Source organism: Chiloscyllium punctatum, chromosome 46 (assembly GCF_047496795.1).
Source record: "Chiloscyllium punctatum isolate Juve2018m chromosome 46, sChiPun1.3, whole genome shotgun sequence".
In the NCBI taxonomy this organism is placed as follows: domain Eukaryota; kingdom Metazoa; phylum Chordata; class Chondrichthyes; order Orectolobiformes; family Hemiscylliidae; genus Chiloscyllium; species Chiloscyllium punctatum.
This window is the reverse complement of record NC_092784.1, coordinates 49,568,768-49,593,004: the sequence shown is the minus strand read 5'-3', so window position 1 is coordinate 49,593,004 and position 24,237 is coordinate 49,568,768. Positions and strand designations below refer to the sequence as shown.

Below are 24,237 nucleotides of genomic sequence, written 5' to 3'. Positions count from 1 at the left end.
AAAAAAAATGAAAAGAAAATGTATAATTTTCTTTAAAATGCAAGTATTTTGGGTTCTTCCCTACTGACAGGGAGGACTGTAGTAAATGTTATTTATTACATTTTTAATGGTCAGTTGGATAGAGCTTTGTTTCAGATAAGGAAGTCAATTTTCGATAAAGACACTGCTCCAAATGAAAACATGGTAGTCAGAAATATAACAAGCTCAAAAGTTTGTTGCAATACAATTTCTCCATTAATAATATTTCCCAGGATGTTCATTATTTTCATAATTATAGAAGGCAGTGATGCCTGATGAATCAGCACGGTTTTGTTTCACATATATGTTTTACATATATAAGTTCACATATAAGGCTGATTCTGAATATTTTTCAGTTTGGATTAAGTGAACTTTAAAAAAAAACACAAGCTTAAATTTGGAATCTGAATAGAGGTTTACCCTTGTTTGATGACTGTGCTTTAAGTTGGTGCTAAACTATATTCAGCAGGTAGATTGAAAAAAATAAATATTTTGCACTTATATCAGTATAGCTGGTGTCATCCAGTGATCTTTATCAAGTTTAATGTAATATGTACAATGAGGATTGATAGTGTTCAACAGGGCTCTTCATTATAATTGTTTGTGATTTCAATTCATTGACTTGCAAATCAGGTTCAGTATAGCAAAGATCAGAAGGCCTCTGCCTGAGAAGAGCATGGAATAAAAAGCTAATCTAAGCTCTATCCCTTTTACTGTAACATTTTAATGGGCCATCCTTGCAGAACAGAACGAGAATAATCAATCTGGAAACTTAAAATTCCATTAAATATTGCAACATAAATGATTAAACTACATCAACAAATCATACAGGAAAATATGACAGTTCCTGAAAGTTATGTCAATACAGCAGCAAATTAGTATTAGTTAAATTTTAACTGAACATTGACCTAATCATATTATTGGCAAAGGATTTACATCTTAATACTTTTCTCCCCATTGCCTAAATTCCTGTCTTCCTTTGTGTTACGTTTCGCAGTGGACAGAAAATACCTATAAAAGCTTTAGTTTGCAACCGGTGAGATAATACAATATAGCTAATACTTCCAGTGAGCTCATCCCAATTTTCTAGCCCTCTCTAGGACTCCAGATTCATCTCCAACTCACAAGTCTGATATACCTCCCATGAAACACCAGGAATAGAAAGCGACTGTGCAACACACTTTCAGCCCAAATTCCCTATTTCCTTTGAGAAAAGTGCCTCATTATGTCCTATGTAAGTGGTCAATTCTTCAAGCCCATCACCAACAACTAGGGTCATTTTAAGAAGGACAATGAGTCAAAGGATATAATAACATGGGAAAATGTATCGTATTTCTTAGGTTTCACTTGAAATAAACTTTCATTCTATGAGCAGTACAGGTAAAGAGAAATCCAAATGGTTACTAATTTATTTGTGTGAAAGTCAAAGAAAAATAATGCAAATGTGTAAAGTCAGTGTTCTGTTACAACTGCTGCCACTGCATAAGCTAATGCGTAGCCTTTCAAAATGTGTCTTAATAAATATGTTTAACTTGTAAAACAAACTAACATATTAAAGATAAAAGCCCATAAAATAAGCAGAGGAACGTCTCCAAGATTGGCTTACAAGAGGTTTATTGGTGTGAAAGTATCATCATACTTGTCAATCTAGAATGAGTAATCTTTGATTCAACTCAATGTTATGTTCCCAGTTCAATCTGTGCTTTCTTGGCAGTAGGATATAGTTGATTATTTTAGCTGAATGAAGCTGCTTGTGTGATCAAACAGCTTGTAATTCTTTTAAAACGTGAATGTTTAAAATAACATGTGTAAACTGACTCAATAGTCTAGTTAGTTTCAGAGTTTATTTTAATTAAAGGTGCATCAGGGGCCCACATGTTAAACACACTAGCTCCTATACCTGTACAATGTTTAGTAGCACACTTATAAACAGACCTAATTTAATTTGAAATAAATTTTGTTAGAAATTCTAGTGGGATTTTTCATTTCACCTTTCGTTTATTCCAGTGGCAGCAAACAATACTCGTGGATGCAATATTTTGGTTACGAAAATAAAAGTAAATGCAGCTGAATGAGATGAAATCGTGGTATTTGGGCAATAGGTTACTGTCTTGTCTGGCTGGCATGGTTTTCAAAGAAAGAATGTAAGCAGCAGAATGTAGCATGATCCCGAGCTTTGTAAAGCTTCAGTTTCTATATATCTTGTGAGCTGAGTGGCTTTAAATTTGTAACTGTGTGAAGATATTCATTTACCAACATGCTCTACACCTAGTGCCCAAACTTTTCTTCTTTATTTTTAATATAACTCATATAAATAAATGTTGAACTAAAATAATTTTGGCAGATGTTTGAGATTCGTGATAACTATAGACAATGTCTTTCTATGCAATGGCAATTAAGTGCCATGGGTAGTGAGTGAACTGCATTAAATTCAAGCAAAAGCTTTCTGATTTTTGTCCTACGTTTTATTCTCAGTTGGTTGGTGGTGCTTGGACGAACACTCCCCGTGAATCTGTCCGTGGCAATTTAGCTGGTGGCTCCATGGCATCTGTTACTAATGTTGGTTCATTGTCCATTGGAATTTCCTGTTGACTGTCATCATCACTTTCTTCTTCCTCTTCCTCCTCATCTGATTAAGGTGATTTAAAAAGGAAAAAATGATACAAATTCAGAATCACCTAAATTAATTATTTACTCTTCCCCCACAAAAAACATTCAAGGAATATTTACTTTATACAAAAGCTTTACATTAAAAGTTGGTCATAACGATGAACATGGTTGAAGTTATTAAAAAAAACCCTAGGAATTATACAGTGCTTTTAAAACTGAAAAATATCCTAAGCAAGGGACATAAGAAGTTTAAAGGTGACAAAGATGAAAGCTAAGCAGTGGGTTTTGGGGAGGAAAAGAGGTGAGATTGTTTACAAAACCAGGACATGGAGCCCAGTCTAGCTTTCTGAAGGCAAAACTTTCAAAAGGTGAGAGAGAGGCAGAAGAACAAGTAGCTGTAGAGGTAGGGCATGATATACTAGGAGAGGCTACAGATATGGGAAGCAAGGTAAAAATAATGACTGCAGATGCTGGAAACCAGAGTTTAGATTAGAGTGGTGCTGGAAAAGCACAGCAGTTCAGGCAGCATCTGAGGAGCAGTAAAATCGAAGTCTTGGGCAAAAGCCCTTCACCAGGAATACAGGCAGAGTTGTGGTTCTGTTCGCTGAGCTGGGAATTTGTGTTGCAAACGTTTCGTCCCCTGTCTAGGTGACATCCTCAGTGCTTGGGAGCCTCTTGAGAAGCGCTTCACAAGAGGCTCCCAAGCACTGAGGATGTCACCTAGACAGGGGACGAAACGTTTGCAACACAAATTCCCAGCTCGGCGAACACAACCACAACAATGAGCACCCGAGCTACAAATCTTCTCCCAAACTTTGAATACAGGCAGAGTGCCTGAAGGGTGAAGAGATAAATGAGAGGAGGGTGGGGAGAAAGTACAATAGAGTACAATAGGTCAGGGAGGAGGGTGAAGTGGATAGGTGGAAAGGAAGATAGGCAGGTAAGACAAGTTATGGGGACAGTGCTGAGCTAGAAGTTTGGAGCTGGGGTGAGGTGGGGGAAGGGGAAATGAGGAAACTGGTGAAGTCCACATTGATGCCCTGGGGTTGAAGTGTTCCGAGGCGGAAGATGAGGCGTTCTTCCTCCAGGTGTCGGGTGGTGAGAGAGCAGCGGTGAAGGAGGCCCAGGACCTCCATATCCTCGGCTGAGTGGGAGGGGGAGTTGAAATGTTGGGCCACAGGGCGGTGTGGTTGATTGGTGGGGGTGTCCCAGAGATGTTCCCTAAAGCGCTCTGCTAGGTGGTGTCCAGTCTCCCCAATGTAGAAGACACCGCATCGGGAGCAACGGATACAATAAATGATATTGGTGGATGTGCAGGTAAAACTTTGATGGATGTGGAAGGCTCCTTTGGGACCTTGGATGGAGGTGAGGGAGGAGATGTGGGCACAGGTTTTGCAATTCCTGCGGTGGCAGGGGAAGGTGCCAAGACGGGAGGGTGGGTTGTTGGGGATATGGGAAGCAGATTGATCACAAAGGATAAGAATATAAGGATAAGAACTCTAAATTTGAACATTTGAGGACCAGAAATCTGGCAAAAACAGATTAGATGGCTGAGTAGCATCTACTGCATGGTAAGATATACAGATAATCTTGGTGTTTTGAGGCAGGAATCAGATTGAGGTTGAACAGCATACTGGGGTAGGGAATAGAATTAATAATTGAGTTACAAGTCTTGGACAGGAGCTGAAGATAATGGGTTTGGTCTCCCCAATGTTCATCAGGAGAAAATTGTGGCCAATCTGCAGCTGAATGTTGGGCAAATAGAAAAGCAATGGAAAGACCAAAACAGGGGGTGAAAGGTAGAGTTGATTTTTGATAGCACCACATAAAAGATGATTCCATGATAGGTGAAGAAGAGCAGGCCAAAGATCTTTTGATCCTCAAGACAGCTGTCTAGGAGAAAAACCATTGTTGGAGATGCAGTGGCATGGATCAAATAGATAACAGCAGATCCAAGTGAAATCAGTCCCACAGTGCCTGACAACACAAGGGACATTGAATGAGACTAGTGTGGTTGATTATAGTAAAGTCTACTGGCAGGATGATATCCACAGTCATGCAGTATGCCATTTGCAACTTTACTCATAGCTGCTTTGGTACTGGGCAGGAGTGGAAAGCTGACTGCATGGCATTGCAGGAAAAAAAACCCATCACAAATCTGGGAGGTGATGACATTTTGAAAGACTTCAGACAGTAAAGGATGATTGGCAACGAGGAGTGTGTGTTTAAAAAAAGACAGCTCAATACCAATGACACATAGATATAAATTACACCCTGTAAATGAATAGGCCATTCATCTCAACCAGGCTATCTTGATGCTTATTCTTTACATGATCAATCATTTAAACCCATCATACAGAATCCCTATAATGTGGAAAAAGGCCATTTGGCCCAACAAGTCCACACCGACACTCCGAAGAGTAACCCACCCAGATCCATTCCCCAACCTATTACGCTACATTTACCCCTGACTAATACACCTAACCCTCACATCCCTGAACACCATGGGCAATGTAGCATGGCCAGTTCACCTAACCTGCACATCTTTTGGATTGTGGGAGGAAACTGTAGCACCTGGAGGCAGCCCCAGTGGCTTAATGGATAAGGCACTGCTCTCCAGTGCCAGCAACTGTGGGTTCAAGTCTCACTGGGGCTTGAGTTGGGTTTGCAATGAGGGGGAAGCTGAAGTGCTTTCTGTAATTCATTATGGGTGGCATGGTGGCTCAGTGGTTAGCACTACTGCCTCACAGCATCAGGGACCCGAGTTCGATTCCAGCCTTGGGCGCCTGTCTGTGTGGAGTTTGCACATTCTCCCAGTGTCTGCGTGGGTTTCCTCCCATAATCCGAATACGTGCAGGTTAATTGCATTAGTTAGGGGTAAATGTAGGAGAAAGGGCCTGGGTGGGTTATTCTTTTGAGGGTTGGTGTGGACTTGTTGGGCCAACGGGCCTGTTTCCACACGGTAGGGATTCTATTCTACTCTAACCCATTGTTAACATTGGGATATATATAATCTGAGCAAGTCCGTACACATTCCAAACAACAAGATTAGTTAGATGTTGTGACCAACCTAATTTCATTCCTATCTTTGCATACCTCTGGATATTTACACATTTATCTTCCATATGGAATCACATATCAAAAAATTTTAAAAAAACTTACTTGCACAGAAATACTTTAAGGAGGTGAAAGGATGTCGCTAAGGAAAAATGACTGGCACTTCGCAGCAATGAACAACCACAATATTCAGTACCAGGACATGAAGTACTCATCATTCTCAATTAAGTGATTGTGTTTGTTGAATCAACATAAGTACCCAAATCAGAGAAAGGATGAAAGGCAATGCCTCTTACTCTCCAAATTTGCATAAATGATCAACCTGTCCCAAAGTTTAGAAATCTTCCAATACTACAAACTCAATTATAAAATAAACATAAATGTGGATTTGCTTTTTGTGTTCAAGTACATTGCCTACCTTTGTCAGGATCCAGAGGGTTTAAAGCCCGTCCTAGATCAGCAAACTACATTAAAAGAAGAAACGTGTCTTATTTTGCCTTTAACACATTACAAAACTGGAAGAGAACTAGACCAGCAGCTCTAGCAGTTGAGTACTACATGACATACTTTTGTGTTTAATCATTTAATTTTACAATAAATACTTCTACCACATGTTTTGCAAAATCAAACTGTGAATTTAAAATACATTGTATTTTGCATGAACTTGTCATTCTTTAGGAGTATAGATTTAAAACTAAATGCATTCTACATTATTTTTATACAATACAGTTAACAATTATTTATCCATTGTATTTCAAAAAGTAAACAGTATTTCAACAATTGATGCAGCGATTAAAGATTTGGCAAATAATATCAATCAGAGTTTAACATGAAGATTAAAATTACCACATTAGCACTTTACAAATTAAAACATATGCAATTATGAGAACAAAATGGAGACAGAAGATTACATACAACTTACCTCACCCATGACAGCAATGGGTGTTTCTCCCTTTGCTTGTGCCACACGATGCTCTATCAAATAGTACATGTATTCATCATATAGAAGGCGAATGAGATGAAAGGACCCAAAACTTGCTGCACTCCTTAAAGTTAAATCCCGAATCACCATTGAACTAAAATAAATAGAACAGTTCTTTCTGAAGGGCTGTTAAATTTTCTGAAGTGCTGTCACTACAAATTTTCTAAAAGCATACATCATTCTGGAAACCTATAAGCATCCAACATTAGCTTTTGGCTTGGAAAGAAGACAACATAATGAAGAAGTGTTTTTACAGCTGGTTTCCACTAGCCACCTACCCCTTAATTATCTAATCTTAACGGGAAATGTATTAGATGGAGGTTATGATAGAATGATAAAAACGTTTGCAGCACAAAAGAAGACCATTAAGCCCACTCTGCAAGAGCAATTTAATTAGTTTTTTACCCTGCAACCTTTCTCCACATTCTGCTAATTTTTTTTCTTTGTTCAGGTGTTCATTTAATTCACTTTGAAATCTTCAATTAAATCTGCTTCCCCCACCCTATCTGGCAATCCAAATCCTAACCACTCACTGTATAAAAATGGTATGTCTCATGTTGTCATTTGTCCTTAGTCATTCATCTTAAATTGGTGTCCTCTGGTTCTTAAATGCAGGTCTGCCAATGGTAAAAGTTTGTCCTTATTCACCATCATGATTCTAAACATGGTTATCAAATTACTTAACAGAGCTGATGAAGAGTCATCAAGACTTGAAACATAAGCTAATTGTCTCTCCACAGATGTTGCCTGATCCACTGGGATTTCCTACATTTTTTTGTTTTCAGTACAGATCCCAGGATCTGCAGTAATTTGCTCCTACTCAGTTGTATGATCAGCCATGATCATAATGAATGGTGCAGCAAACTCAAAGGGCCGAATGGCCTACTTCTGTTTCTATTTTCTATGTTTAAAGGGAAAGATTTCAAGGGTGGAGTCAAGACTGTCTTAGTCTTGGATTTATTGGAGTTGACTTTATCACCCAAGAAGGAGCCAAATAACTTAACTACTGTCAATATGAAAACAATCTTGAGAGAAATAATTAATCATAGTTATTTAGCAGGAGACTTGTGGAAGTGTACATACTGGATACAGTTTAACACAGCATGTTTACTAAAGAAGTTGAATCTCTTGTCAAGAGAAAGGAGGCGGTTTATGTGAGGATGAGACGTGGAGGCTCAGAGCTCTTGAGAGTTGAAAGTTAGCCAGGAGAGAACATGAGAAGTCTTTGGCAGGTAGGATCAAGGAGAACCCTAAAGCTTTCGATAGGTATGTCAGGAATAAAAGAATGAAGAGAGTAATATTAGGGCCAGTCAAGGACAGTAGTGGGACGTTGTGTGTGGAGTCTGAGGAGATAGGAGAGGCCTAAATGAATATTTTTTATCAGTATTCACACTGCAAAAAGACAATTTTGTCGAGGAGAATACTGAGATACAAGCTGTTAGACGAGACGGGATTGAGATTCAGAAGGAGGAGGTGTTAGCAATTCTGGAGTGTGTGAAAATGGATACGTCCCTTGGCCTAGATGGCATTTATCCTAGAATTCTCTGGGAAGCTAGGGAGGAGAATGCAGAGCCTTTAGCTTTGATTTTTATGTCATCATTGTCGACAGGAATAGTGCCAAAAGACTGGAAGAAAGCAACTGTTGTCGCCTTGTTCAAGAAGGGAAGTTGGGACAATCTAATTCTAGACCAGTGAGCCTTTCTTTGGTTGTGGGTAAAGTGTTGGAAAGGATTTTAATAGATAGGATTTATAATCATCTAGAAAGGAATAAGTTGATTAGGGATAGTCAACACGGTTTTGTGAAGGGTAGGTCATGCCTCACAAACCTTGTGAGCTCTTTGAGGTGACCAAACAGGTGGATGAGGGTAAAGTGGTTGATGTGGTGTATGTGGATTTCAGTAAAGCATTTGATAAGGTTCCCAATGGTAGGCTATTGCAGAAAATATGGTGGTATGGGATTGAGCATGAATTAGCGGTTTGGATTAGAAACTGGTTAGCTGAAAGAAGACAGAGGGTGGTGGTTGATGGGAAATGTTCATCCTGGAGTTCAGTAACTAGTGGTGTACCACAAGGATCTGTTTTGGGGCCACTGCTGTTTGTCATTTTCATAACTGACTTGGATGAGGGTGTAGAAGGATGGGTTAGTAAATTTATGGATGACACAAAGGTCGATGGAGTTGTGATCACTGCTGAAGGACGTTGCAAGTTACAGAGGGACACAAGTAAGCTACAGAGCTCAGCTGAGAGGTGGCAAATAGACTTTGATGTGGACAAGTGTGAAGTGATTCACTTTGGAAGGAGTAACAGGAACGCAGAGTACTAGGCTAATGGTAAGATTCTTGGCAGTGTGGATGAGCACAGAGGTCTTGGTGTCCATGTACATAGATCCCTGAAAGTTGCTACCTAGCTTGGTAGGGTTGATAAGAAGGCATATGGCATGTTAGCTTTTATTGGTAGAGGGATTGAGTTTCAGAGCTATGAGGTCATGTTGCAGCTGTACAAAACTCTGGTGCGGCTGCACTTGGAGTGTTGCGTGCAGTTCTGATTGCTGCATTATAGGAAGGATGTGGAAGCATTGGAAAGTGTACAGAGGAGATTTACCAAGATATTGCATGGTATGGAGGGAAGGTCTTATAAGGAAAGGCTGAAGGATTTGAGGCTGTTTCGTTACAAAGAAGAAGGTTGAGAGGTGACTTAAGAAAGACATATAAGGTGATCAGAGGATTAGATAGGATGGACAGTGACAGCCTTTTCCTCGGATGGTGATGGCTAATATGAGCGCACATAACTAAATTGAGGGGTGATAGATATTGGACAGATGTTAGAGATAGTTTCTTTACTCAGAGTAGTAAGGGCCTGGAATGCCATGCCTGCAACAGGAGTGGACTTGCCAACTTTAAGGGCACTTAAATGGTCATTAGAGAAATATATGGATGATAATGGAATAGTGTAGGTTAGATGGGCTTCAGATTGGTTTCACAGCAACATCGAGGGCTGAAGGACCTGCACTGTCATATTCTATGTTCTATGAAACAAGACACCAACAACTTTAATTTTACTTCCCAAATCAAAGATATCCCTTCCACAGTTACATAAGGTAATTTTAATAATTATTGGTGCTGATGATAGCATATCCTATATTCAGACACAAGCTATGAATTTGCATTGATGAAGCATTTTCTGGGATTCAAGTCACAGGATCAACAATTAGTTATTGTCGAAAATGATAACTGAATTTGGGAGGTGGTGGGAGATCAGAGGAATCCAAGTCTTCCAATGCTACTTACCTTAATAAAACTTTCAGAGTACTGATGTGCATTAAAATAACTTTGTTTAGATAATCAGATCCAAAATCATTGCATCCAAATAATTAAAATTTTGAAACTTTGAGTGTTGAAGATTTCATCCAGCAATGAAAATAGGACTAACACTCAGACATACTCACTCCGTTTTACACTGCATGAAGATTGTGGCTTAGTTTGAGATATTTACCAATATTATGACATTAAAATCTCTTAACTTCTCTCTGCAAGTGTGGAGGAAGCCCACTCCAGCACTACGTGGAGGATGCCAGAGGAACAAGAATGTCACTTTGTCTAATCAGCATACTTTGAAGTTACATGTAATCACGTGTTGTTCTTGTTCAACTACAAGACAACTGACTACACTTTAAAAGTTACCCATTGTTTGCCAAGGTTTTTGGGTGATCCAAATGAATTTTTTTTTAAAATGCAACTCTGTCTCCTCCTCTACATGACTGAGTTCAGAAATGACACCAGACATATTTGAGAAAGCAGATCTGCAGCTGAAGGACCACTTTATTCAAGGTGAGGTAACAAGTTTGTTATTCACTGTCCCTTCATAACAACCAAATAGCGTACAAAGAGAGCAAATGTTGTTAACTGTACAAAGTTTTTGACATTTACTCATTAGTATTACTTACATAAAAATAAAATGCATTGTATAAAACTAATAGTTTGGTTCAAATGAGTGAAATATATTGATATAATATTTAAATTCAAATACAGTCATTCCTCCATATCAGCAAGAGTTCCATTCCTGAGAATCCCTGTGATTGATGAAATTTGCGAGAGGAGCTCATTAAACCTAAATTAAAAATCATTGATACATGATTTTTGCCTGCAAACATTGATTTTTATTGTTAAATTATTTTTTGGTGTGGATAAGCGAATTCATGATTTTGTGGGTACAGAGGATTTACTGCAACACACTGTAATTGAATTTCCTGTGCATCATGACACATTATCAAGTATATTTTCATTTAATAACACTTCTATCTACACAGAACAATATTATAAGACTTACCTGTAGAAGGACCACTTGAGCAGGAACTGTTTGGCAGCTTTGGGGAAACTAGGACTGCCATGATATGGTTTGAGGACCTGGGTTACCACACTGTCTAACCAGGATGCCCATTGCTCTAAGGAGTTCTGTTGCTGTAAAGTCATCTTAAAATCCTGTTCCAGCCTTTGCACAACACCATCCTCACAACGACACACCCATGAAGCTTGTTCCTGAAAAAAACCCATTAAATCACTATTACATGTACACCTGCTCATCAAGTACAAACCGATTTTCAAAAGATAAGCTATGTTACCAGGGATTTCTCTCACTGACATAAAGACATTAGCAAGAGGTTGATTTAGCTCTGTTGATTAGTTTCACACTACATGAACTCATAACCAATACAGAATCAATTCTGACTAAACTGAGAAAGTGCAAGCGACAAATCATAAAAGCCAGTTTGGCTTGGTTGATAGCATCTTAGAGTTAGAGGTTTGTAGGTTCAAGCTCTGCTTCAGGACATCAGGTGAATTTGACTGTTATTTGGAGGTATAGTGGACAGCAAAGAAGGTTACCTCTGATCAGATGGACCAATGGGCTGAACAGTGGCAGATGAAGTTTAATTTAGATAAATGTGAGATGCTGCATTGGGAAAGGCAAATCAGAGCAGGGCTTACACACTTAATGGTAAGGTCCTGGGCGTGTTGCTGAACAAAGACTCCTTAGAGTGCAGGTTCGTAGTTCCTTGAAAGTAGAGTCGCAGGTAGATAGGATCATGAAGGAGGCATTTAGTATGCTGTCCTTTATTGGTCAGAGTATTGAATGGAGGACTTGGGAGATCATGTTGTGGCTGTACAGGACATTGATTAGGCCACTTTTGGAATATTGCATGCAAGTCTGGTGTCCCTCCTATTGGAAGGATGTTGAGAAACTTGAAAGGGTTCAGAAAAAATTTACAAAGATGTTGCTAGTGTTGGGAGCTTTTGAGCTATAGGGAGAGGCTGAGTAGGCTGGGGCTGTTTTCCCTGGAAAGGAGACTGAGAAGTGACCTTATAGAGGTTTATAAAATCATGAAGGGCATGGATAGGGTAAATAGACAAGGTCTTTTCGCTGGAGTGGGGAAGTCCAGAACCAGAGGGCATAGGTATAGGGTGAGAGAAGAAAAACTTAAAAGGGACTTAAGGGGCAACTTTTTCTTGCAGAGGGTGGTGCATGTATGGAATGAGCTGCCAGAGGAAGTGGAGGAGGCTGGTTCAACACAATATTTAAAAGTCATCTGGATGGTCATGTGAATAGAAACAGTTTAGAGGGATATGGACCAAGTGCTGGCAAGTGGGATTAGATTAGGTTAGGATATCTGGTCGGTATGGACGAATTGGACTGAAGGGTCTGTTTCAGTGCTGTACATCTGTATGACTCTAAGTACAGTACTGAAAAAATGTTGCATTGGTCAGATAAAAAATGACAACTAGAATCTATTTGCTTGATCTTGTGGTCAAGATGGATATTAAAGATTCCATGATATGGCACAGAGTACAGAGTTTCCTATTTTTCTGGCTAGCATTTGTATCACAGTGCAGACCACCAAAAAGACACTGCTGATCTCACTGCTATGTGTGTCATGTGAATCCTGTTGTGTCCACATAATAACAGTAATTGCATTGGAACATAATTATTTTTAAACTTGAAGCATTTTAAGTTCTGTATTATTGCATGTCTTCCTGTAACTAAGTTGATTAACACTTTCTAGCTACTATATTGATATGGTACTTGCTTCAATATAATATGAACAGCAAATGGCACATGTACAGGACTATTACCATTTGATTAAGAAGAGGAAAATACAGTACAAAAGGAAGCTTGCAGGGAACGTAAAGACTGATAGTAAGAGTTTCTACAGGTATGTGAAGAGAAAGAGATTAGTGAAGACAAATGTATGTCCCCTACAGATAGAAATGTGGAAATCTAGAATAGGGGACAAAGAAATGGCTAAGCAAGTAAACATATACTTTGGTTCTGTCTTCACAAGAGAGGACACTAATCAGATACCAGACATGTTGTAGAATGCAAGGTTTAATACGAGGGAAGAACTGAGGGAGATCAATATTAGTAGAGAAATGGCGCTGCAAAAGTTGAGGGGATTGAAGGCAGATAAATCCCAAGGACCTGACAGTCTACATTCCAGAGTACTGAAGGAAGTGGTTCTAGCAACAGCAGTTGTATTGGTCATCTTCCAGGATTCTCTAGACTCTGGTACAATCCCTGCAGGTTGGAGGGTAGCTAATGTCACTGAATTACTCAAAAAAAGAGGAAGAGAGAAACCAGGGAATTATCGACCAGTCAGCCTAACATCAGTAGTGGGGAAAATTCTCAAATCCATTATTAAGGACTTTACAGCAGAGCATTTAGAAAGCAGTGGCAGGGTCAGACAGAGGGAGCATAGATTTATGAAGGGGAAATCGTGCTTCACAAATCTATGGGAATTCTATGAAGATGTAACCAGTAGAGTTGACAAGGGGAGCCAGTTGATATGGTGCATTTGGACTTTCAGAAAACATTTGATAAAGTCCTGTGTACAATTATTGTGCAAGATTAAAGTGAATAGAATTGGGGGTAGTGTATTGAGATGGATTTTAAAAAACTGGTTGGTAGAGAGGAAACAAAGAGTAGGAATTAATGGGTCCTTTTCAAATTGGCATGCAGTGACTGGTAGGGTGCCACAGGGAATGGTGCTGGGACCTCAGCTATCCACAATGCTATTAATGATTTGGATAAGGGAACAAAATATGACATCTCAAAGTTTGCAGATGATACCAAGTTAGGTGAGAGGGTGAACTGTGACTAGGATGCAGAAATCTTTCAGCATGATCTGGACAGGCTAGGTGAGTGGGCAAATCAATGGCAGATGCAGTATAACTGGGATAAATGTGAGGTTATTCACTTTGGAAGCAAAAATAAGAAGGCAGATCACTACCTGAATGGCTGTAAATTGGGAGAGGGGAGAGTGCAGTGGGACCTGGGTGTCCTTGTGCACCAGTCACTGAAGGTGAGCATACAGGTACAGCAAGCGGTAAAGAAGGCAAATGGTATGTTGGCCTTCATTGTGGGACATTTCAAATACAGGAACTAGGATGTGTCATTGCAGCTTTACAGGGCCTTGGTGAGGCCACACCTGGAATAGTGTGCGGGGCTTTGGTCTCCTTTTCTGAGGAAGGATGCTCCTGCTCTCAAGGGACTGCAGCGAAGGTTTACCAGGCTGATTTCAGGGATGGAGGGACTGACGCATGTGGAGAGATTGACTACGTTAGGATTATTTTCACTGGGGTTCAGATGAGTGAGGGGATCTCACAAAGAATTATAAAATTCTAAAGGACTAGACAGGATGGATGCAGGGAGGATGTTCTTGATGGAGGGTGCATGCAGAACCAGGGGTCACAGTCTGAGAATCTGGGGCAGACCATTTAGGATGGAGATGAGGAGACATTTCTTCACCCAAAGAGTGGGGAGCCTGTGGGATTCATTAGCACAGGAAGCAGTTGATGCCAAAACATTCAATGTATTCAAGAGACTGCTAGATATAGCACTTGGGGTGAATGGAATAAAGGTTAAAGAGAGAAAGCAGGACTGGGCTATTGAGTTGGATAATCAGCCATGAGGGTGATGAACAGTGGAGCAGGCTCATGCTTCTATCTTCTATGTTGCTATATTCTTCCTTTCACTCTTGGATTCAGAGATAACATCTTATGTGTGGTGTCCTCCACCTCCTCAACTATTATTTTCTTCCTCTTTTCAAGGAGAGGTCTGAATCATTCTACATCTGAGGATATGGACAGCTGGTGTTCTTAATGTGACTGACCATTAGATATTAGGGTCAAGGCGGAATCTAGCATTAACTGACAATGCCATTTCCAGGAGTGGATCAAAGGATAACAATTAAGTGAGGTAATGTCTGGTTCATCCTTTTTTTCTCCCTAAATCAGGGCACTAAGTCCATACAATGGACAGATCTTCCAGTCAGTGGAGAAGCAATGATGTCCTCCACTACACTTAAAGAAGGCTGCCAACAAAGATATAGCAATCTCTGTGATGCAGACTTTAATGACGGTAGTTTCTTTCTGGTGCTGAGTCAATCAACGTACAGCAGCAGTAAGGTAAGCAGCAAGTCACATTAAAATATTCCCATACACAACAAACAGGAAAGTTAAAAGTTCGCTACTTTTAATTTACTCTATTTAACAAAATAAATGATTTGAGACATACACATGGGATTAAAGTAGAAGATAAAATATCATTAACTTCGATAATTTCAGAAGATATGTATAATTTATTATAAAACAGAAATTTCCAATTGGAGACCTCCTGTACTCAATTTCTAAAGAATCATGCTTTCAGTCACAGCAATCACCAGCTTCTGCATTTAACCATGTAATTGTCAGGTTCAATTGTCAGTTATCCTTTAACTGGTCTAATATTTTGGCCAATTACAAGGTGTGCCTCATGATCTGATTTGAAACTTTTAAGTGTTCCTGCCCCTTTTTCAACTTTAAAATCTGTATTTTGGTTGCAGAAGTCACATTGTCAGTTTCAAATGAGTAATGACAGCAACCACAGTTCTGTCCTCATTACCAACATAAAATCCAGACCAGTGCTTCCTTAACACTACTTGGTTGAGATCAGCTAATTCAAACGGCTATGATTGGACCTGGAGCTTTTTTCTGGTGCAGTGCTAATTACCTGAACATTTGCAAAATCTACTCGGTTTAAATCACTCAGCATCTGGTTGATCTGTGCAGTATTCTGCAGCACAGCACGGGCTGCCTGAGCAAGATGATTTAATGATGTGTAACGTCTCAGAGTCTGTGCAAAGGCACTTGCAGCTGCCACCTACAGGAGTTAGAAATGAACAGCAATGAATATTTAAGGTCCAAATACAATTTAAAATTTATTAATAATGGGCCAGTGGTGAATGAATAAAACACAAGGATTAATCTATTTTCTGTTATAGAGTTTTAAAACATAAATTACAGGATTAAATTAACGAATAAAATCAATCGAAGTGCTACAATTTTAACAGGAACACTTTGAATAAATCTTTCCCCCCTGCATATCCTGAAATAATGTGCGTTAGAGGATACGTTATGCTCAAAGGACATCTGAAAATTAGCATATCAACTTTAACAAACAAAACGGCCTCCAGGCTGAACAGACAGCATGCAATTTGAGACGATGGAGTGAATACATGCTTATACTCTTAAGTATAACATATATAAGTGTTAAAACTGTATTTGTAATTTAAAAATTAAACAAATGATAAGCACAGCATTCAATTGGAAGGGCTCTTGTGGTGTAGTGGTAAAGATCTTCTAGATCTGTAGATGCAGGTTCATGTCACACCTGTTCCACAGATGTACAAAAACATGTTTGAAGAGATTGATTAAAAATTAGAATCTCTTAGAATCTTCTGACACTGTGGTAGTGTCTCTATCTTTAAACCTTTGGGTTAGAAGGTCCAGGTTCACATCCCACCTGTCCCAAAAGTCTTTTATAATACGTTCAAACTGATTAAAGATACTTATCCTTCAACTGGTCTAATTTTTTGGCCAATTACAAGGTTGTGTCTCACGAACGGATTTGAAACTTTAAGTGTTCCTGCTCCTTTTTCAACTTTAAAATCTGTATTTTGGTTGCAGAAGTCACGTGAAGAAAATCTACGGGTAATTGAATCCCCTACCCCACCGAAGGACTGATGCCTCATTGTTCTTTGATGACCTGTTACCTAAACTATGTAATGAAGTATGATGATGCATCATTCATTTGATGAGGAATATCAAAATAACAAATTGATCACATTCCTGATTTTAAAAATAACTTAGTACTTGAATTTACCAAACATGACTGATATATTAGATACACAGAAAGAAAACCACAAATGAAGTTATTAGGTTATTTAATCCTTTACAATTCACATTGTCAGGTATAATTTGAGGTCATTGTTCTCTTGCATTTTGTAAGGCTTTCCTTCATATAAACTCTCCTTTGACCTGGCTACCTTACATAACATCTGTTTCCAGGGTCTCAATCAAAGACAAGACCAGGTCTGATCACTCAATTAGACTGCTGTACTGGACACCTAATTTGGCACAAACTGAGTTTATAACCCTTATATACATACCATCTCAATAACTACTTCAACACTTGGAAAATCATCAATGTGCACTGTGCCTCATATTTTCCAAAGATCATTTTGCCAAGCTGCCTATTCTTTATAAATTTCAGCACATAAAAACTGTCCTTGTTGTCTCACTTGCTGATCATCCCTGTCCTTTAGCAGTTCATTGGAATTTCATGAAAATCTGCAGCTTGGGTTGTAGATGAGGTGGTTGGTTAGCTCGCTGAGCTGCTGTGTTATCATGCAGACATTTCAATATGCTGGGTAACATCATCAGTGCAACTTCCATGAAGCACTGTTGTTCTGTCCTGTTTGGTTTTTATGTGGTACGGTCTGTGGGGGTGAGTGTTATTTCTGGGTCTTCTCTGCAGTGGTTTGTACACTATGTCTTTGTGTTTGTTGATGGCCTTTTTAGTTGAAAACTAGGCTTCCAGGAACCCTCTGATATGTCTCTGGTTAGCTTGTTCTAGAATGGTTGCTTTGTCATAGTTGAATTGATGGCCCTCTTGCGGGTCTGTGTATATGGAGATGAGGACAGTGATGCATGTCATTTAGTTGCCAGTTGGTGTTCGTGAAGTCGGGTGCTTCCTGTTTGTCTGATGTAGTGTTTGCTTGCAGTTGTTGCAAGGGATTTTGTATAACAAAGTGTACAGGAAACTCAGCCACATAGTCCAGATCCTCAACTACAATAGCAATCACCTCTACCTTCACAAACCGAGCTGTGTAAGGGCACTATTCAAAACAGCTGTGACACACTGCAACACACCAGAACTGTGCAAGGAAGAGGAAGAACTCTTGCACAAAGTCTTTGCTAACAACAGTTACCCCATCGTTTTCATCCACTGATGCCTATCCAACAGACAATGCTAAGTAGACACTGGCCACCCTATCCTATGTGAAGAACATATCAGAATTAACTACTTGGCTGTTATGACCACTAGGTATCACGGTACCACACCAACCAACAGCCACATTATGCCAACTACTTGCCAGGACAAAGGACCCATAGCCACAACATGTAGGACCAACGTGGTATACAAATTCCCGTGCAATAACTACAACAAGCACTACATTGGACAAACAGGAAGAAAACTAGCCATCCAACTTCACGAACACCAAATGGCAACTAAACAACATGATCCACTCTCCCTCATCTCCATTCACACAAACCCCCAAGTTGGCCATCAGTTCGACTATGGCAAAGTAACTATTCTAGGACAAGCTAACCAGAGACAAACCGCTGCACAGAAGACCCAGAACTGACACTCACTCCCACAGACTGGGCCACGTAAAAAACAAGTGGGACAGAACAACAGTGCTTCACAGAAGTCACACTGATGATGTTACCTAGCATGGTAACGAAACATTGGCATGATAACCCAGCAGCTCAGCGAGCTAACCAACTACTTCATTGGATTCTTGGTTTTCAATTTGAAATTTTCATTCTTGTGCTTAAACTTCAAGGCCTTGCCCCTTTCCACCTCTGTAGCCCTTCTCGTCTGACCGCTCTGGCAAAACTCTCCATTTCTCAGACTTTTAGTTTAGTATTAATTCCACTTTCTATTTGGAAAACATGTCTACACCTACAGCTGTTTGGGCTCTTTGAAAAACCTTCCTGTAAATGCTAATAAATATCCCGTCACCAAGTCACAGTTTATTTACATGTGAAGAGTCCTTAACACTGAACCAGTTTCCTCAGAGCCAGCTCTTAAGAGTGAACAGGTTGTCTGACACTCTCATTCTTATCTGTCAGCCAGGACTCCCTGACTGGACCAGAATAACCATCCCAATCAGGGAACTCATTCTGTAAGGTCCAGCTGGTTGACCTCATTACAATCACTACACCCCTTGTCCTCAGAGTCCGAGGACACAGGTCAGTTTATCTTTGTAACTCCTCCTGGGGCACTGTAGTACCAGGTCAGGTTTGTCCAACTCTGCCTCTGACATGGGCAGTGCATAATACACAGTAGCTCACCTCTTGTGCCCAGAGCGTCTTGGAAGAAATTCCTTCTACTCTTCAGGTGGCAAAAGTATCATGGCTGTGACATCCGCCGCGTCCATCCCAGATTTTGAGGTATCTTCAACATTTGACTGATTGGGAGAATTCACGGGTCCCGGAACAGTTGAAAAGTGCGTCGAGGTGTCGGGCACGTCTTGCTCCCATTTGCAAGTTTGCAGCTTTCAGATGGTCCATGTGCCTGTTCAGGATTTGAACTTTATACATCACTGCATCACTCACGTCGACCATGCCTCTTGCCCATCTAGGGCCGTTCCTGTGATTTCTACATAAAGCTTCACCCCCTGAAATAAGTTACCTCTCTCGCTTAGCGGAGTCTTGTGTCCAGCACTGGTGTTCCTGATGCCATTTCACCCACACCCTTCAGGTTTAGGAAGGTTAGATTTAACCCAGAGAGGAGTCTTCTCGCCATGAGCAGTTCTGCTGGAGCTATCCCTGCAGTTGCATGAGGGATGGTCCGACAACCAAATAGGAACCAGGACAGTTTAGTATCTAGTGAAGCTGTAGGCTGCTTCTTTAAGCCTGCCTTCAAAGTTTGGCCTTCTCTTTCTGCCAAACATTGGATGATGTCCTTTTATGTCGAATACCTTATGTTGAATACTCAAATTCCCTGCTGGTAAACGATGCCCAATTATCTCTGACCAACACTTCCAGGAGTCTGTGTATTGGAAAAGATGCACGCAGTTTCTCTTGCGTCGACCCCATGTTTGACAAATGCACTCTTAGGTACATGCAACCAACTTTGAATGTGCGTCCGCAATGACTATGAACGTTGAGCCCACGAAAGGACCTGCACAGTCAAAATGTTGCTAGTTCAGGGTTTACTGGGACATTCCCACACTACTGAGGATAATTTCTGTCATTCTTGGCACTCTAGGCACTGCCCCACCAACACAGCTATGTCTGCATCTAATTCTGGCCACCAGACATAACTTCTTGCCAACAACTTCATTTTGGAAAGCCCTGCTGGAATTCAACCAGGATCTGACAGCGACCTTTGCTCAGGAAAATCACTCTTGGTCCCCATAACAATATGTCATCGCTACTGTGATCAGGTCCCTTTGGATCCAAAACGGTTTTAATTCTGGTCAGCCCTTTGGACTCACCTACACCTCCAGCTGTTTCAGTTTTTCCAGGGCTGGCTCTTGCTGCGTCCAAAGTCTGATATTGTCAGCTGTGACTGGAAGTTTGTCCACAAAATTTAAAAGCATTATGGACTCTTCCAGTGGCAGTACCACTGGTGGTGTATCTGTCAGCGGAAGGTAGTTCAATGCATCCATGGTGCTACTTGTCCTCCTGGACGGTTTTTGAACATGTAGTTTTACACACTTAGAATTAGAGCCCATCGTTGAATTCAGCCCGAAGTTACGGGTGGCACTACCTTCTATTCTTTAAGTAGACCTAGAAGGGGTTTGTGGTCCGTTATTATTACAAATTTACGTCTGTAAAGGTATTGGTGAAACTTCCTGGCTCTAAATATGACTATCAAACCTGCTTTCTCTAGTTGGGTGTATTTATGCTCTTCATCAGCCAAAGTAGTACATGCATACCTGGTGGGTGTTTCTTTCCATGAGTTAATACTATCGCAATGCTACATGGGGAGGATATGTCAATACCAGATCTCGCTTGGGATCACAGTGTGCCAACACCTGAGAGGATGATAGCTGCTTTATCACTTCTCTGAAAGTTATGCCTTGGCTAAGTGACCATTTCCAAGACTGAGCCTTTTTTAGGAGTTGATGCTCAGCTTTCAGGATGTAGGCCAGGTTATACATGAACTTTTCATCATAAGTCATCAACCCAAGAAAAGATCCTAAGCTCTGGTACAGACGTGGAAATCAGGGCACCATTGACCACCCTCATTTTATCTTCTTGTTGACTCTGTAGCCCAAGTAGGTCATTTAGGGTGTCTGGAATTCACATTTTTCCCTTCTAAGGTATATGCCCGCCTAGGACAAAGGTCTAAGGACTATATCTAAGTTCTCTCAGGGGACTAGGGGGTAGACCTTGTAAAATACTCTCCATTGTGCACTGAAACATTGCACAGCTGACAATACCCCAAATTTAAAAATCACACAACACCAGATTAAAATCCAACAGGTTTATTTGTAAGTACTAGCTTTTGGAGCACTGCTCCTTCATCAGCTAGCTGTGGAGCAGAATCATAAGACTCACAGTTTATAACAAAATGTCACAGGGTCATGCAACTGAAACAATATATTGAACAAATTTAGATTGCCGTTAAGTCTTCATCTTTTAGAATGGCTTGCAGATTTTGGTTCATTAATATGTAAATCCCAGATTTCTTTTAAGTCACATTCTCGAGGTGACTTAAGGTTTTCTAAAAAAACTGTGACATCTCAGCTCAGACAATGTATTAAAGGTGTGAGGTTAGACTGCCTGTATCCCAATCTTGAGTCAGACTGGTTGTATTTCCAAAGTTGGAATTGATAAAATGTTACATGGATGTACTTCTGCATTGACTGCCTGCAGATTCTGTGCTTTTTGAGGAAAATAGAATGTCTCTGCAAATACAATTCTGCAAATGCAAATTGACCCCACCGACTTATATTTGTGTGTGCGTGCATGTGAGGGAGAGATAGAATGTGAGTGAGTGCGTGTGAGAAAGTTTGTATTTGTGTGTGAGTGTGATGGAATATAAGCCTGTGAGAGGGTGTGTGCATGGGTGTGAGTGTGAGGGGTGTTTGTGTGTGTGTCTGAGAGTCTGCGTGAGTGCATGAGTATGTAAGATTTTGTGTGTGTGTATATGCGTGTGGGAGAGAGAGAGAGAGAGAGAGAGAGAGAGAGAGAGAGAGAGAGAGAGAGAGAGAGAGAGAGAGAGAGAGAGAGAGAAAATAACGTCGTGGGGTCACCTGTAGAGTGACATGAACCCAAGATCCCAGTTGAGGCCATCGTCCTGAATTGGTCCTGACCAAACTTGGCTATCAGCCTCTGCTCAGCCACTCTGTGTTGTTGTGTATCCTGAAGTCCACCTTGGAGGATGGTCACCCGAAGATCCGAGATTGAATATTCCTGACCGCTGAATTGTTCCCCACCTGGGAGGGAACATGCCTGTCTGGCGATTGTTGTGCAGTGTTCATTCATCTGTTGTTGTAGCATCTGCTTGGTCTCACCAATGTACCATGACTTGGGGCATCCTTGCCTGCAGCTTATGAGATAGACAATGTTGGCTGAGTCACATGAGTACCTACTGTGTACATGGTGGTGCCACGTAATGGTGGCATCCATGTCGACACTCTGACCTGTACTGCAGTGGTTGCCATGACAGGTTTGTATGGTGTTATGGTCGATGTTGTCCTGAAGGTTGGGAAGTTTGCTGCAAACAATGGTGTGTTTACGGTATGGCAGTTCTTTAGAGGCAAGAAGTGGAGGCGTAAGGAAAGTCTCGGCGACACTGCAATCTTTTGCTATTAATCCTGTGTTTTATGATCTTGCTCCACAGGTACATGATGAAGCGTTCCAAAAGCTAGTACTTCCAAATAATCCTGTTGGACTATAACCTGGTGTTGTGTAATTTTAACTTTGTCCACCCCAGTCCAACACCGGCATCTCCACATCGTCAATACCCCAAATGGCAGTCTTGTATATTGGTACAAATCCTTATGGGTACTAATTGTAGCATACTTCTGGGAATCCTCATCTAACTGCAATTGCAAATACACAGGGCTCATGTCCAGTTTTGTGAAGGCATATAAATCCTCTACGCAAGGGATTGGGTACTTCTCAAGCTGTAAAAGGTGGTTTACCATTTGTTTAAAACTTTCATAAAGGTGAACCGACCTTTTGGGCTTCACGATTGATACAGTTGGTGCTGTCCATTCTGCAAACTGGACTGGTTTGACGGTTCCTTTGCTTTTCAGCTTCCTGACTTCTGCTTCTACTTTTGCTCATATGGCAAATGGCACTGGGCAGGTCTTATAGAATCATGGAATGCTTCCTGGTCAACTTGCAAATGGCCTTGCCTCCTTTGATAATCTCTAAACCTTCCTGAAAAACATCTAGGTATTTAAGTAGGACTTCATTCAGGCAGCCATTTTCTAATTGAAAAATGTTGAACCAATCTAGGTTAATCCTTCTCAACCAATTTCGCCCTATCAATCTTGGGCCTGAGCCTTTTATTACAATCAGTAGTAATTGAACCAGCTGCTTCTCATAAGAGATCCAAGTTATACCCTTAATCTGTAAAGGTTCCCTGATATAGGTTCTCAGCCTAGCCAAGGTCTTGTGCAGATTTAAAGGGCTGATTGAATTTTATTCAAGACTGGTTCTACAATCACTAAACTGGCTGGACTGGTATCGCCCTCCATTAGAACCAGGTGACCATTTAACCAGCTGTTTATTTTGATTGACTCTGACTTTTATGTTGCTCAGCAACTTAACTGTTCCAAACGAGATGCAGGTGGACTTCTAAGGATTTTCACTCTCTTGGATACAGGCCTATGAGTTCTCTTACTCAACACAGGTTGAGTGAGATGCTTTTGCTGTTTTGCATCAGCATACCTGCAGCAACTACAATGGCTTGTTGGCCCAGATCCTGAAGAAAATTTTAACCGTTTGGCCGAAGCTTGGCTTTGTTTTGGTGATTTGCTGTGGGCTGACCTAAAGACCCTCTGTTCAGAATATGGCCTGAATGAGGCTACGCAATTCCCTTCTCTCAAGTGGTGTTTCCAAAGCTCAGTCGGATTGGTGAGGGTGTCCATTTCCATTGGAATACCCTGAAACTCCTATGTCCCACTCGCTGCATTTTCCAGTATTAAAGCTAATTGTAGTGCCTGTTTGAAGTCCAGTTGGGCTTCAGCTAATAGATGCTTTTACATGGTTGCATCATTAATCTCACTGAAATAACTCCATAGAGGCCAGTCACCAAGTCACCCTTTATTTACACACGGAGAGTGCTTGACACTGATCTAGCTCCCTCAGAGCCAGCTCTCAGGATGAACAGGATGTTTGACATTCTTGTTCCTTTTTTTTAAAAAGGTGTCAGCTCCAAGAGTGAGCAGAACCTCTGATACTGTTTATACACTTTTTTTCTTTTTTTTCCCAGCACCATGTTGTGTG

General features: G+C 40.6%; 1 protein-coding gene across 3 annotated transcripts in view; it reads right to left on the bottom strand.

Moving 5' to 3' along the window:
- Positions 1 to 24,237, bottom strand: part of rfx1a (regulatory factor X, 1a (influences HLA class II expression)) — a 145,232-nt gene that overhangs the window by 9,142 nt on the left and 111,853 nt on the right. For 2 of the 3 annotated variants that reach the window (XM_072564170.1, XM_072564171.1), the window contains exons 14-18: positions 15,707 to 15,856; positions 10,994 to 11,202; positions 6,608 to 6,761; positions 6,104 to 6,149; positions 6 to 2,647 (exon numbers count right to left, since the gene is read on the bottom strand). In XM_072564170.1, the coding sequence (XP_072420271.1) occupies positions 2,490 to 2,647; positions 6,104 to 6,149; positions 6,608 to 6,761; positions 10,994 to 11,202; positions 15,707 to 15,856 (717 nt within the window). In that variant the 3' untranslated portion in view covers positions 6 to 2,489. Of the gene's footprint in view, positions 1 to 5; positions 2,648 to 6,103; positions 6,150 to 6,607; positions 6,762 to 10,993; positions 11,203 to 15,706; positions 15,857 to 24,237 lie in introns of those variants that run through there. The other variant, XM_072564169.1, reaches the window with a different exon arrangement.